This window comes from Zeus faber (assembly GCF_960531495.2).
Source record: "Zeus faber genome assembly, chromosome: 21".
In the NCBI taxonomy this organism is placed as follows: Eukaryota; Metazoa; Chordata; class Actinopteri; order Zeiformes; family Zeidae; genus Zeus; species Zeus faber.
In genome coordinates this window covers 25647207-25662747 of record NC_137208.1, presented here as the reverse complement: position 1 = coordinate 25662747, position 15541 = coordinate 25647207, and the positions used below count along the sequence as shown (strand labels likewise).

The following is a 15541-nucleotide window of genomic DNA, read 5'->3' as shown; positions in this document are numbered from 1 at the left end:
GGAAGGTAGGAGGATGGCCCCACCACGGGGGCTGGGCCAGTCCCACGGGTGGGTGCGCTGGCATGAGGCGGTTCACGGAAATGTGCTCCGACTTACCTCCAACGTCTACCACAAAGGTTTTGTCCCCGGTCTCCAGGACGCGAAATGGGCCGTCATAGGGAGATTAATGCCACCCCCTATGGGCGGCCTGGCGGATGAACCCGTACCCCAGGAGTGTGGCTAGCTGTTGGGTTACGGACCAAGAGGCTGTGGCCTTGGGGACAAAATCCCGGGGGACTCACAGTGGTTTGCCGTAAACCAGCTCAATGGACAAGGACTAGAGGTCCTCCTTGGGGGCGGTCCTGAGACTGAGCATGACCCACAGGGGCCTTTTGACCCAACTGCTGTCCTTCAGGCTGACCTGGCCTTCATTGAGCAATAGAACCGCTCGCACAACCCTTGCCTTTGAGAGCCCTGGATAGGGGCCGCATGAGCTGAGCAGCTTGGGGGATAAAGTGATATGATGTGGCAAGTGCTATATTCTATGCGGTGGTGTGCTGAACAAGCTTACCGTATAAAGAAAGCTGGTTCTGTCATTGGTGTCACACTAGACTGTGGGAGCCGCTGTGCAATTTACAGGCATTAATAAAGCATCGATCTAAAAATATACAAGAAGCAAATAATATAAGAAAACCATAAAGCAATGGGCAAAAATATTTTATTTAAGTTACCAATAATCCAAGGTGCCTTTTTACCTATGTCAGGAGGTGAGGGGACTAAGGGTATGTCTTGATTCAAATTTAAAAATTAGTATTTTCACAGTCGCCTTTGAGTCAATGTACTCTTATTTTTCCATCATTGTTACTTTTAGCGCTCTAAAAGTAATCTACCTTAGTGTCAAATCTACCTTAGTGCCCTCCCTGCACGCGTGAGCTTTATATTATTAGAAACAGCAATATATTTTAGTTAACAGCTCAAAAAAAAAAACCATCTTCATAGTCCAAAGCACCTTTCATTAGCAAAAAGCAAACAAGCACCATCCTGAGCAGAGTACAAGTTAAGGATATTTGGCTTTCAGGTGAAATTTCAGGATGAACCTAAAATGCACTATAACCTTTACAGGTAAACTTTATTTGACCTTCTCTAAACTTTTGAATGCACATCCAACTGTTCAATGTTTCAGTACTTTTTGCACAACTTGCTGTTCTCTCACAAGGAGCTGAACGGCAAAATTCACAACAGGTGTTTGATCCATGAATCGACCAATACATTTCCTGGTTCAATTAGAATTGGTATTTAAACAGTCCTCTTCATCATGCTGTTCACATTTTGACATCAGGAGACCAAGACGACACCTAACAACTGATCAACAGTACCTCACCATTGCAAGGCTTCAAAGAGGATGTTCTCAGAGGGAAGTGGCCACTGAGCTTAGAGTGTCACAGAGTGTCATCAGCAGGTTGCAACAGAGGACCTCAGTGTTGTTCTCTGATGAAAGTCGATTCACGTTGAGCAGAAATGATGGCCGCCAACGATGTTGCACACGTCAAGGAGAGCGCTATGCATCAGCCACTGTTGTCACCAGACGAGCCTTTGGTGGTGGTGGTGTTACAGTGTGGGCAGGTGTGTCTAGTCAATACAGAACTGCCCTACACTTTGTGAATCGTAGTGTCAAGCCCATACTACCTGAATAACATCATTAATCCAGTCATTGTGGCCCTGCATAAACAACACAGGCCTAATTTCATCTTCATGGACGACAAGGCTCCAGCTCATCGAGGTCGCATCATTAGGGAACGGCTGCTGGAGACTGGGGCACCTCAAATGGAGTGGCCTGCACTTTCTCCAGACCTGAATCCCATAGAAAACCTATGGGATCAGCTGAGTCGCCGTGTAGAGGCTCGTAACTCTGTACGCCAGAACCTCAATGACCTGAGGGCCGCCCTTCAAGAAGAGTGGGGGTCCATGCCTCAGCAGACAATAAGTCGACTTGTGAACAGCATGAGACGTCCTTGTCAAGCTGTAATTGATCCTCAAGGGCACATGACAAGATATTGAGACATTGACATTTTTTGTTGTGGTAAACCCACCACTGTTGTTGGCTTTTGTTTCAATAAATTGTTTGAGATGAGGAAATCACCATTGCATGCTTCTACTTAAATGCCCTACTTTCATGATATAATATCACTGTAGCGTGAACTTTTTACATTTTCCATAAATTTCACCAGAAGGCCAAATATCCCTAACTTTTTGTGAGTAGTGTAGGACAATTAAGACACATTTGGCAGAGGAAGTTAACAGCAGTAATCTTTACCAATCAGTCCATAAACAGGAAACATTTATCTCATTCACATCTCAGTTTTATTGCATACCAACATCTTCTGGCAACAAGGTTGGATCAACAAGTCCTAAGATATAAAAAGTAAAACAAAGTTGGAAGTTTTATTTTCAGATAAAACCACGTCTGATGTCTGTGGCTCGCTCGTCAGATCCCCGGCGTCCGATGAGCCTCCGCACTGTAGGTTCCTGGATCTGAAAAGGACCAATAGGATCGTGGCGCGGACGAGGCACCATGCCGAAAGGGTTTGGCCTTTGGTCGTACTCTCCACCGATAATGCCCGGGAGGAGTGGCGGAAAGGGCAGAGGGTGGAAGTGGTGAGGCGGGATGCTGAGGGGGACGCGTGGGCGTGACTGTTGAACTTGCTTACGGTACTTGTACTTCCTTTTGTAAAACTCCAGAAAGACAGATTCATTGTTAGAACACTATTTTTTACTGAAGGGCCAACAACAGCAAGGAAACCAAGCTATAAAACATTTTAAAAGGATATTTTCACCATTTCTCAATCTGGCCCTTAAAACATTGGCTCCCCTCATTTATAGCTGTTCATAGCATATCATTGAATGCTTTATTGGGAAAATGACCGCTATGCTTTTCAGTGTGATTAAATGCAATCGATTGGAGCAAATGTTGAAGAATTAAATAAATAAATGTTAAATCTCCTTTGCAAAAATGCAGCTAACAATATAGAAAAACCTATTTTGGGTACATGTGCAAACATAAGAGACTAGAAACAGGAAGTTGCAGCAATTCATTGCAGCCAATCATGTTAAATGAAATGCACGTGTGACCGTTTCCAAAAAGGAGATTTAACATTTTTTTTAAGGCTTAAATGTTTGCCCCATTGGACGGTATTAAGCACAGTGAGAATCTGCAGCAGAGCGGTACATTTCTCACTATTAAAGCATTGGTTGTGCTGTACAGTCAAATGCTGGGAACAATTTCAAACACGACACATTTTGCGCCATTTTAAATAGATCTTAGTGAGAGAATTGAGTAATATTTGTTACTTACTTCCTTCCAGTCTACGTTTGGGAATCCGACAGGATCTGGACCTGGAGGACAGTGGAGTGTCTTAGGGTTAGCCCACTTCGGCTGAAACCAAACTCCATAAAGCATTCGTCCCAAAGTCAGTAGAATTCCTGAAACTGGTGTTAGTGCCGGTCAAATTCAATGCGTAAATACACTTAACTATTTTAGGAAGATATGTAAATATATTGCATTACTTTTGAATTCAATCATTTCGATGAGTACAAATTTCCTAAAACTCAATGAAGATAATGAAGAAATCCAAATCGATTTGACGACTGTGATGCCCCTTTTTCTGGCCTTCCTAAAAAGACCAATAAAAAAGACAATACTGAATAAGTTAAAAAGAAGCTTCAACATATCCAGAAGTCCATAGCTATACTTTAAAACTACCATCACTATGGTTTTAGCTACATTGCTTTGGCTCCCAGTATGAGCTTTTTAAGTCCTTACTCATGCAAAGTGCTTCATACCTTAGGACCAGGCTACACTACGGAACTCCTGCTCTTCTATATTGAGGGCCACTCAAAAGAAGATCAGAGATGCAGCTTTTTTAGTTTAAAAAAATAATAATCCATTTTTTTTTTAAACTGCGCTCTTATACTGTGGAAGAACATAAGTAAAATAAAATATATTATTAAATTATATATAAACAAATATTGGAGGTTCTAAAAATATTGTCAAAACCGTTCTAAATATTGTTACGGGAAACACAAAATCCGAACCCAGATCTGGCCACAGCACAGTGAGAAGGCCTGGGATGAAAAATTATATATAAAATGATCTTGTCTTACCCCCAAAGTCACAGCGGTACAGGTGTTTCCAAAGTGTAGAGTCTGCTGTGGCGGCGTGGAAATAACTGTTGACCATGGACAAGGCCACCAACGAGCCTACATCTAGCAGCCTCAGGACCCTCAGAAGCAACTCGGGTGGCAGGATGCTGAGGCCGAAGGGAGCCGGCAGGCCCTTGGCTGGAGAAAAGAGAAAGCAGAGAGAAAGCAGGAGTTGCGTTTCTCGTAAATCAATTCTTCCGTCAATGTTGCGTATCTGAAATCTCAAATTTACGACTATTCACCGGGGGGGCCGGGGGGGTCGGGCGGGCTCTTCCTATTGGCACCCTCCTGGGGGGAGGGCGCGGAGAGGGAGCGATTGGGGTGCCAATTGCACACCTCTCTCCCTCTCCAACGGTACTGATGGGGGGGGGGGCTCTTCCTATAGGCGAGATAGGCGGCCACCTGTGGTCCCATCCTGGGGGGGGGGGGGGGGGGGGAGTGATCGGGGCACCAATTGAGCACCTGTCTCCATCCCCGACGGTACTGACAATGCATGCTAGCAACGGGATGCTCATGATCAGTGCGCCAAAACAGTGTTTTTATTTTAGATGCAAGTTATTTTATTTTATGTCTGTTAATGGAACGAAACAAGTACATATGGAGCGGTATGGAACGAAACTGTGCGTAATGGGGACACTTTCTCCATGACTCCACTCTCAATCACCGCATCACCATGGGTTATGCACAGAAAATAATCTTGTGCTGAAAATAATCTTAACGAGTGTACAAATCGTGTCCCGTTCCTCCGAGTCCTGTCCCCACCCTGTTTTTAGCTGTTTCATTTGAAGGAATGGGGCACGGCGATCGGGGCCTAGTGTTTGCATCCCCATCCCGATGCGGACAATTCGCATATAAAATACATTTGTGATTTCCCTTATTTATAATTCCCCATTGAAATGTTATCCCTGTGCATTTGTGTAAGCTATCTGTTTATCCTGTTATTGTAATGCACATTGACTGACAAAAAAAAATAAAAGACCACTGCTCGACTTGAAGAACGCGGAAACCGGAGTTCTTCAAGTCGACGGGTTTCCGACTGATGATTCAACGACTCGCCCTACAAGATAACGCAGATTTTGGCCCCGATTCCCCTGTTCCGATAAAGTCATGTGTGATTGTGTGAGACTTACGGTTTTGAGAGGTGGAATTCTGGTAATCTCATGTAGCCACACCTCTGTGTCAAATCTTTGGTGAATGGAATCTGTTATACCCCTTTCCCACTGCACCAAAAACACAGTAACACCTGCTAACATCTGGCATTTGTCATTAGTGGGAAAGGTTACACCTGGGTTTTAGTCCCGGGACAAACAATCCTGCAATAGTCACAGGTCTTTATTAGCTCCAGCCTCCGATGTAAACATGACACCTGGGTAGATACGCTCATTTTCGGCCCGATGCGACGACCGTTGAAGTTCCGGACATTGACGCATAAATAGACAGGAATGTATAATTTGATCGTTTCATATCCGATTTAGAATCCAAAATAAAAATTAGAAGTTATTGACATTTTTCCCACGTGGGGGACCATAAAATGTTTTGAGTGTGGGGATCACTCCGTGGAGACCACAGCAGAGAACCCCCACACACTTCAGCATTGCCCCAAGCCAGTCTCCGAACAGGAGGAGAGTCTCGCCTCCTGCCAAAGGACCGACATTGGCCGCTACAGGTGCGGGTGCGGGCATGGATACTTCCATGCTGCTTCTACAGTTTTTTCCGACAATCAGACTGGATGCATGACACGCCCCTTTTCCGGCACGTTCGTGACATCAAATGTGACACACCAGGAAAAAAAAGAAAGCCATACTCGTCTACTGAAAATGGGGAGGGTGTCAATCCCCTGTTTTAAGTGGGTTTACCCATGATTAAAAAACCCGGGTATACCCGCTAATTTTGGTGTACAAACAATATTAGTGTGTAGTGTGCTAAAATGTATCATCATATGTCATTATGTATGGGGTCTCTCACATTTTCAAAATCTGTTAAGATTTGAAAAATCTTGTAGTGTGAATCAGGCTGAAGGCATCCACTGCCTTAGTTGCCGCAGCACAAATCTGTTCCTTATATGGAACTACCAAAATGAAATCAGTCTTCCTAAATTGGATTAAATTTACCACATGTATGGCTTGCACATAGAAATGCCTTCATGTACCAATGTCAAGTTTAGGAGGAGACTATTTATGACTTGCTATCAGTATTAGCAGAAGTTCACTCCATACTGTACCATCTTTGGCTGCAGCTATCAAAGCATAGGCCAGCTGATCTTTGAAAATCCTTGAGAACTTGCACAGATCTTTGAAAACCGGCGCTGCGCTTCTTCCTGGAGTGGATAAAAGCCGACAAAATAAGTTTTGGGTAATTTTTCCCTAATCGTTTTCTTTTTTTGAATTAAGCCCGGCCTACAAACCGGTCTCATGTAACTTTTTCATTGCTAACCTTCCCACTCATCGGTCACATAGCTGGATGGATTTAGAGACATTTTTCGCTCCGCTTCCACCATCTCATCCAGTTTCATGGTAGCTAGATTGAAAAAAAACAAAAAAACACAAGTACATAAAAATGGTTGACAAGTACATTAAGAACTAACAGCAATAGAACAGCCCAGTTGATCCAACGTATTCAGAAATAAAACGTGTATTTCACATTTGGATCTCAGAACTCATACCTGGACACTCAAATTTTGGTATTATTTGTACATAAGATGGTTACTTAAATTGTGATTGGTAAGGAGTTCCGTGGACTCAAGCCCACTGTACCCACTGTGAATGACGCATTCTGCATCTGTTATTTTACTGGTAAATGCACAACCAAGTAGGAAAACACCAGAATTTACGGATAGTTTAATGAGAGAAATGCCTGTGTGGTGTGGCCCTTCTGACAGAAGGGCTGTCCGAAGACACACTGGAACAGGCATTTCAGGTCAACAGGCGGCCAGATCAGCCCTCTCCCGACCTGTCACCTGTCAATGAGCAACAGGTAAAACCCCCATCCACACACACACACACACACACACACACACACACACACACACACACACACACACACACACACACACACACACACACACACACACACACACACACACACACACACACACACACACACACACACACACACACACACGAGAGGAGAAGAGCCCTTGCACCAGCAAATTGACTCTCATACTGTTTAGCTTTGACTTTGCATTATATAGAAGTACAAGATCCTACGATTTGCCATGTTATATACTATCTGTAGGAGCCATGAATTGGTTTGCTATTAATTGATTTATTATTATCAGGTTTATTGTATATGAATTTATTACGAATTATTATGATTATGTTTTGGGTTATATTTGGTCAATGAATGAATTTACTATCACGGGCGTGGGATGAATGATTGACAGGCATATGGGCATCACTTTAAAAGGCACCAGCTGATCTCCTGCTGATAATCTGAGTGAGAGGGGGTATTTGGGGAACCCACACTTTCATTGACTGCTTTAGTTTGATTTTGTTTATTTGTTTTGATCGCTGTATTATGAGTTAAAGGCACCCTTTATTCAAGTTTCTTTATGTTGATTTAATAAACACCCTTAAACGCATTCGTTGGATTCAGCTCATCAACATTTGTTTGTTTAGAAGCGCGTCGGACAATAGGCCCCTTATCATCGCCTCTCAGCAGCTTATTTAGTTTGTTTTGGAGTCGCATACACTATCATTGTTGCCCACTCGGTTTCCATTGCAGCCTGGTCATCCTGTAAGGGGGATTCCTCCTTCTGTGGCCATCTCAAGGTTTCTTCCTTTTTTCCCCCCTAAGGGTTTTCTGGGAGTTTTTCCTTGCCTGGATGAGGGTTCAGACCAGGGGATGTTGTTGATTTATATGTGAAATGTGGGTTTGTGAAGCCCTTTGAGACTGTATTGTGATTAAGGGCTATACAAATAAACTTGACTTGACCCTTGTCATGACATGTTTTCCATCTTCTCCGGGCTTGCTCCACCTTGCCCACTCTCTACAATAAAACTGGTGTTTTCAACCCCATTGCCTGTGTCTCTGGGTCAGAGGGCCCTGAAAATGCCACTTGGTTGGCTTGTGGCAGACAAAACTGCTATAGCCTTTATGGCTGCAAGCCAAACTTTTTGAGTAATTCTTTTGTTTTTTTTAATATTTCAAATCTTGGAACATTTGATAGATCTTTTATCGAGTAGTTACACTTTTTTATTGAATTTGCCTGGCTTCTGAACCTTTAACAGGTTTATAAAAAAATAACAAACAAAAAAAACCCTGGTGATCCCAACTCACCGTTAATGACCAGCACATGTCCCATGGGCACAGCTGTGACCATGGTGAGGCTTCCCTCGCACAGAGGATGGGTGTACTTCAGCTTGTAGACACTGCCCGCCGCCCGCCACCCATCGGGCATCTCACCAGACTTGGTTTCACAATCCTGATTAAAAAAAGGAGAAAAAAAAAAGAGGAAAAAAAAAAAACACTTAATAGAAACCCTCGCAACCCTAACTGTTCTTGGAGCAGCGCTTCAAGTTCAAAGTTCTCTGCTTTTATTTTTAAGATTTGCTTGAATAACTCCACTTTTAAGATGGTGGCGTATTTAGTGTATATTGTTAAATGTGTCGCAAAACCCGAGAGCTTGGATATGAGACCCTGTAAAACAAAAATGTGAACTTGTATATTAAGATTTTCAGGCAGTAAATCATGACCAATGACAAAACAGGATATTTTTTTTGCACTGATCAAAGCCCGGACACGGCTAGAGATAGAATGATGTTGGTTGATTTGGGTTGGGGAGTAAATATACGTCTGAAATCTACAGGGGAGAGCTGCTGATTGCTTCCCCGGAATGAGGTGCTGCTTCACGGACAGCGGCAGCGCTGAAAGTCAGTGTCAGTGGTGTATTAGGGGCCGGCTACAAATTACATGACTCCATTTTCAAAGGTCAATAGCATTTTTAGTCATGTGAATAACAGCACTCAGACGAGGTCTATATAATACTCGGACATAAACTCCAGCCTTTTGAATCGAAAAGCTATGCAACATGTAGACTAGGTTGTCTCTCTTGGACTGCTCATAGCGAACAAATATTTTAAATAATTCAGGAGTAAGAAACACACCAGCAAAGGATTGCTGGCGAGGAAGCTAATCTTCGACTCACAAAAATAATTTATTCGGAATTCATTCACCGGAAGTCCTGCTTTGCTCACCTTGTATTAACCCTCACAAAAGAGCCAAACCTTTTATCGAGTGGGACTCCCGCATTGTCTCTTAAAATAGCCAGAGAAGACACCATAGATGCGGAGGAAGCGCAGTTTGTCCAAAGTAAATGTTTTATTTACCTTTTACAAATAAAATTAAAATAAAAAACACACATATATATATATATATATATATATATATATATATATATATATATATATATATATATATATATATATATATATATATATATATATATATTTATTATACACACTGTATAAGGGGTTTCTCTTCTTTAACTCTGCATACATTCTGTTCTTGGAAATCCTCTCAACTTTACCTGAGGCATAAAACCTGTCTCCAGCATCAGCAGGTGCACCACCACTATGAGGGAGTCGCTGGGACCCTTGCTCTGGGCTCCGCAGTACAGGACCTCCAGGGACAGAGGCACCTTACCATCCTCTGCCTCGCCACACAGCATGGGGTCCCATGTGTAGTGCCTGACACAAGCGTCCAGTATTGCAAACGGTTCACTTGAGTGATCAGTGATCGTTGGTTCGGCATTACTGGCACTGGGCTGTTTAAAGGAAAGGAGGATTAGTGTAGAAAAGGCCCCCCTGATGAGTGTCAGGTCGTAGGTGTTATGTGACACTTTTGTAAATAGGAGGCTATATGGTAGAATGGGGCCCAGCGAGGAGATCCTGTCATGGAAACACGTGTAAACATTGGGGAATGCCCCACATACCTCCCCCCTTTAGACTTTCAATTATTGATATGTTCTATTCACCATATAATCGGTGTGTGTGTGTGTGTGTATATGTGGCTGAAAGGGGTCATCAAAGCTACAAAAAAATAAGCGCAATCATCAACAGAGGACATTCAATCCATTGCTGCTGCTGCTCCACCCAGAATCAATGTTGTTTAAAAGACACAGATTCTAAAATAGACACGAGAGACACAGCGACAAGCTAAATCTCACTCGCCTCATTTAAAAACAGGGCGGTTCTCTGTTCTGAACTTAACTGCCGTGGGCTCCGGTTCAACGTTGACGGTGTGGGTGCTGCTACGGCTGAAGACTCGGGCAGCATCATGCAAATCAAATCCCCGGAAACTATGCCACCCGAGGAGAGAGTCTGGCCTACATCCGTTAATGGCTCTTTGCCATTAAGGGACAAGCTGAATTCTGAGTCTGGGCTACAGGAGATGAAAAAAATAAACATTAGAAATAAAATATAAACATAGATAACAACCGTGATAATATGGCTCAGTAAGTCATTGGATTTTGGATTGGTGGATTTTAAGACCTATTTTAAATGTCTGCACTGTAAAATAAATAATTTATTTTTAAATCAACATTGGATGGTTCTCAGTTTCTGACCTGAGTCCATGGGAGGGAAGAAGGATCTCCCTGATCTGAAGAAGGAGCTCTGTGAAAGAGGGCTCCTCTCCCTGCAGCTCCACCAGACTGGTCTGTTTGTTGATGCGGACCCGCAGCTTCATGGCGCTGATGACAAAGATGTAAGCTTTAACTGTCTATGGATGGGATTGTGTCAAGATTCTCACACACACACACACACACACACACACACACACACACACACACACCCACACACACCAGACACACACACACACACACACACACACACACACACACACACACACACACACACACACACACACACACACACACACACACACACACACACACACACACGCCACCTTTTTAGGTGTACCTGTTCAATTGCTTGTTAACACAAAAAGCTCATCAGCCAATCACATGGCAGCAACTCATTGCATTTGGGCATGTACACATGGTGAGGATGACTTGCTGAAGTTCAAACCGAGCATCAGAATGGGGAAGAAAGGGGATTTAAGTGACTTTGAACATGGCTTGGTTGTTGGTGCCAGACGGGCTGGTCTGAATATTTCAGAAACTGCTGACCTACTGGGATTTTCACGCATAACCATCTCTAGGGTTTACAGAGAATGGTCCGAAAAAGAGAAAATATCCAGAGAGTGGCAGTTGTGTGGACGAAAATGCCTTGTTGATGTCAGAGGTCAGAGGAGAATGGGCAGACTGGTTCGAGACGATAGGAAGGCAAAAGCAACTCAAATAACAACTCGTTACAACCAAGGTATGCAGAATACCATCTCTGAACGCACAACACGTCGAACCTTGAAGCAGCAGAATATTGGTTTCTTGAACATGACAGTAAGTTCACTGTACTCCAATGGCCTCCACAGTCAACAGATCTCAATCCAATAGAGCACCTTTGGGATGTGGTGGAACGGGAGATTCGTATCATGGATGTGCAGCCGACAAATCTTCAGCAGCTGCATGATGCCATCATGTCAATATGGACCAAAATCTCTGAGGAATGTTTCCAACACCTTGTTGAATCTATGCCACGAAGAATTAAGGCAGTTCTGAAGGCAAAAGGGGATCCAACCCAGTACTAGCAAGGTGTACCTAATAAAGTGGCCGGTGAGTGTATACACACATATATATATATATATATACGCGCGCAGGAGAGAGAGAGAGCGAGATCGGTCGTCGACTGGTTGCTCGTCTCATGGAGCAGCCACTATGCATTCTATACAGCAACCATCTGAATGTGAACGAGCACCCAGAGACAGAAACCGAACTTACATAATATCGGTTCATGTCACACAGTGCCTTGTTTCACAAACTAATCAAGGTACGCCAAAATTTGTCAACTTCTATTTTCAATGGTTTTACACTAATTCCTGCTACATATGTAGATCGATGTGGATAAAATTTATGAAACGCCCTGGTTCTAACGAGACCTCAACCATGTCTGTGGGTTCAGCGATTGTCGTGTTCCAGATACTTTTAACCCCAAAAAAAACAAAGATTAAAAATAAAAAAATCCCAGCAAATTTTCTGAGTTTCGTAAAATACAGCATGAGTTTCAGTTTTAAACGCAGAATTGGCTTAAGTTGTCTGTCTGCCTGTCGCAAATGCCTGGATGCGAATGAGTTCCGAGAGATGAAAGTTGGACTTATACAACTTTGGATGATGTCAGAAAGCAGCCCTCTCCTAAAACTAATCAAATCGTCCTACTTCCGGCAAAATGATGACAGTTGTTCACAAATTTCTGCTCCAAATTTCTGCTCCTCATCGATATTGATCCAACTCGAATGACAAGACGTCTGAAACGTCCCGGTTCTAATCAGCCCTCAACCATGTGTACTGCAATTGTCATGTTCCAGATACTTTTAGCCCAAAAAACATAGAGAAGATTAAAAATAAAAAATAAAAAAACCTGCATTTTGTTCTACGACATAAAATACGTCAGTAAATACCCCACATGTGAATTTTCAAGCTTTTACGTGTCTTAAAAAATGCGGTTGCTAACAAGTGGCTAAATGAGACAACAGAGGCCGTTGGGGACATTAAACGCCATCCCGCTGAACATGGAAAATCATCTACTCACTATTCTGCCTTTACAGCCTCTAGTTGTTTATACTTGCACTCTTGCAAACTATTCTAACTCAAACTTCCCAGGCTTAAGTGGAAGAGGTAATTGCGTGAAATCAAATTACAAGCTGGAAGCTTAGTGGTGGTGATGTTGAAGTCATGCGACCGCGGTGTAGTTTGTTCATAGCCCAACGTTAGCCTTTTACTCCTGCCGATTGTATTTACACTTCACAAATCATAAAAGTGGTGTTCATTTGTTAAGATTATCTTGCTGAACAAAACGTGTAAGTATCATAAGCTTTTGTCTGCCACAGAGCTTATTATCTGCATTAATCCAAAATCCAATGAAAAATTGGATTTTGAGAGGCTAACCCTTATGACTTTACGCCTGAGGCTCCTGTTCTGTGAGTCAATGGGGTTTGAGCACAAGTTCTGGGTTCTTTGAGCGAATGGCGTTTGAGCATGGCTTCAGGGTTTCGTTGAATTTACTCCATAAACTACTGATTTCACCTTAGAAATAAGCAATCCAGTTGCAGAATCTTCACTCATATTAGATATACCAGGCCTAATTTAAAAGTTTGTTACGATTTTCGTGGCCGTGCTTCAAGCTTATGGGGGATAGCGAAGCAAAGCAGCAAAGCCCCAAATGACTACACATGTAAGTAACAAAGTAATACTACTTTGTGTAATCAAATATTACAATAACATTGATAATGTATCCATATTTGTATTCAGAATAAACGCTTTGTTTTTGAAAATGCATTTATGGATCCGACTGCTAGCATTAGCTTACAACTAACATTTCCCACCAAATAGCAATGTTTTCATAGCTATTATGGAATTACTGTTAATGACTCCATTATTCAATAATTTAAAAGATTAGCGATCAAGCTTTTTAACAGCCAATGAAACAATGTGGGCAATTTATTTTGGTCACCCTGTTATTCACTTTTTTAAGTTGTATAACCTCATAAAAATGTCTAATTTTTTTACCAGTTTGGTGTAAAGAAACAACACCAATAGGTCTGTGAGAAACAATGCAAATCACTTGAGCAAACTGTGTAATCCACTGTATACAGCCACTGTATTTTAAAATGCTCTTTCTTTTGTAGAAATGAGAATGTGCAAGTGCCACCAAGGCTGCAGGACAGACGGTCATTTCCATTACCCTGGCTGTCATGTGCCAATAATAAGGAAGGATGATATGTGCAGAAATTTGCAATCATGCAATGGGGCAGCACCTCTACCTGTCAACGACTGCGTACTTACGTATGGAATGTTTCGGCCATAGAGGGCGATAATAACAGTATAGGATACAAGCAGAAATACCATTTCAAGAAGAAAAATTGCAAGGGATTAAAAAAAAAAAAGCTAATCTCTAATCACATATAAATGATGCATAAAACTATATATTACATTACATTACATTACATTTAGCAGACGCTTTTATCCAAAGCGACTTACAATTGTTCAAACACCGATGGACGCAGCCATCAGGAGCAATGAGGGGTTAAGTGTCTTGCTCAAGGACACTACAGCATGCTAGCAGGAGGAGCCTGGGATCCAACCAGATATATATTTTAACATGGTTTACACCACACAATTAATGGCTTATTTATTTGTGAATGGATAAATATATAAGTTGTTGTTAACGTATTTTGCCATTTGGAGTTGTATTTGTTTCATCATATGAATTGTTAAAAATAATTCCCTTCATGTATGTTATAACAGAAATACAGACTGTAGCTGTAGAAACCCAACGCAACGCGGAACTTTCGTTTCTACTTAAATGAAAGTATTCTAAATCAAGTTGTCGAGTTCACCACAAAATCCAAAGTCAAAATAAAACCTGATTATTTAGATTGGTTGTTAAGTAGTACTTACTTTTGGATGTCCCGGCCGCTTTATATCATTTAACACCACGATGTAAACAAAACGACGAACGTTTCCTACCAAGCCGCTGAGTTGACGCAGCACGGCGATGACGGCGATGACGGCATTGACTCAGTGACGAGAGACTCACGAACGATTAGTTCGTAGCGAACGAATCTCTTAAACGACCCCGGACAAGCGAATTAATCTTCGCCTCTAATAAGCAAGTTTCTTTTAAGCAAAAAAACTGAAATCAATTACGTATTTGGAATTAAAGGTCCAAGGTATTGGGCATGGTTCATATGAACGTTACTTATATGTAATATGTGATTTCTACTTTCTGACACGCAAAATAAATTAGACGGATTCGCACTTTACTTTTATCTGGCAAAATAGATATTTTTGAGACAACTTGGCTAAAATATTTTCTGGGATCCACTTTGCATTCAACCACCAAAATTAATAATTTTGACAGAATTAAATTATAAGAATTCCATTCCCAACTCAAACCGACACGTTTGACTCGTTCATCGTTCACCGGTAGTCTCTCGCTCGCTTGTGCGTTACACAAACTGAATCAAAAAACCGTTTTTACTGAGTGACTTGTCAAGAACCGAATCGGGAAAAAGAGTCGAACTTTTCACCGAAGTTTGACAACGCGGGACTGTGAGTGGACAGTAGATGGCCGAGGAGAGTGACACACCCGGAAGTTAGTATGAAAGCTGCGTTCGATTGAAATAAGAACTCGGAAAAATCCCAATTCCTGCCGAAAAAGTGGCAAGTCACGGTCATTCAGTCGGAATTCCAAGTTGGTATTAACAGTCCATAAAGTTACTTTTGCGAGGATTATTATTTGAAAAC

The 15541-nt window shown here is 42.1% G+C and overlaps 1 protein-coding gene across 1 annotated transcript; it reads right to left on the bottom strand.

Annotated features, from left to right (window-relative positions):
* Positions 1-680: 680 nt before the first annotated feature.
* fbxo7 (F-box protein 7) lies at positions 681-14798 on the bottom strand. The gene is made up of 10 exons (XM_080022431.1): positions 14693-14798; positions 10745-10870; positions 10350-10560; positions 9707-9943; positions 8458-8602; positions 6613-6696; positions 6401-6496; positions 4141-4317; positions 3332-3372; positions 681-2712 (listed from the first exon to the last, which is right to left on the bottom strand). The coding sequence occupies exons 2-10, from the start codon at positions 10864-10866 to the stop codon at positions 2428-2430; spliced, it is 1398 nt and encodes a 465-aa protein (XP_079878557.1). The 5' UTR covers positions 10867-10870; positions 14693-14798; the 3' UTR covers positions 681-2427.
* Positions 14799-15541: the final 743 nt, after the last annotated feature.

What these genes read in the sequence shown, in the direction of transcription:
- fbxo7 (XM_080022431.1), bottom strand. Translation starts at nt 10,866, where the DNA reads ATGAAGCTGCGGGTCCGCATCAACAAACAGACCAGTCTGGTGGAGCTG. An exon ending in TGTGACCGATGAGTGGGAAG is followed by an intron (nt 6,497 to 6,612) that starts GTTAGCAATGAA and finishes TATCCACTCCAG; the next exon opens with GAAGAAGCGCAGCGCCGGTT. An exon ending in CAAACGTAGACTGGAAGGAA is followed by an intron (nt 2,713 to 3,331) that starts GTAAGTAACAAA and finishes GTCTTTCTGGAG; the next exon opens with TTTTACAAAAGGAAGTACAA.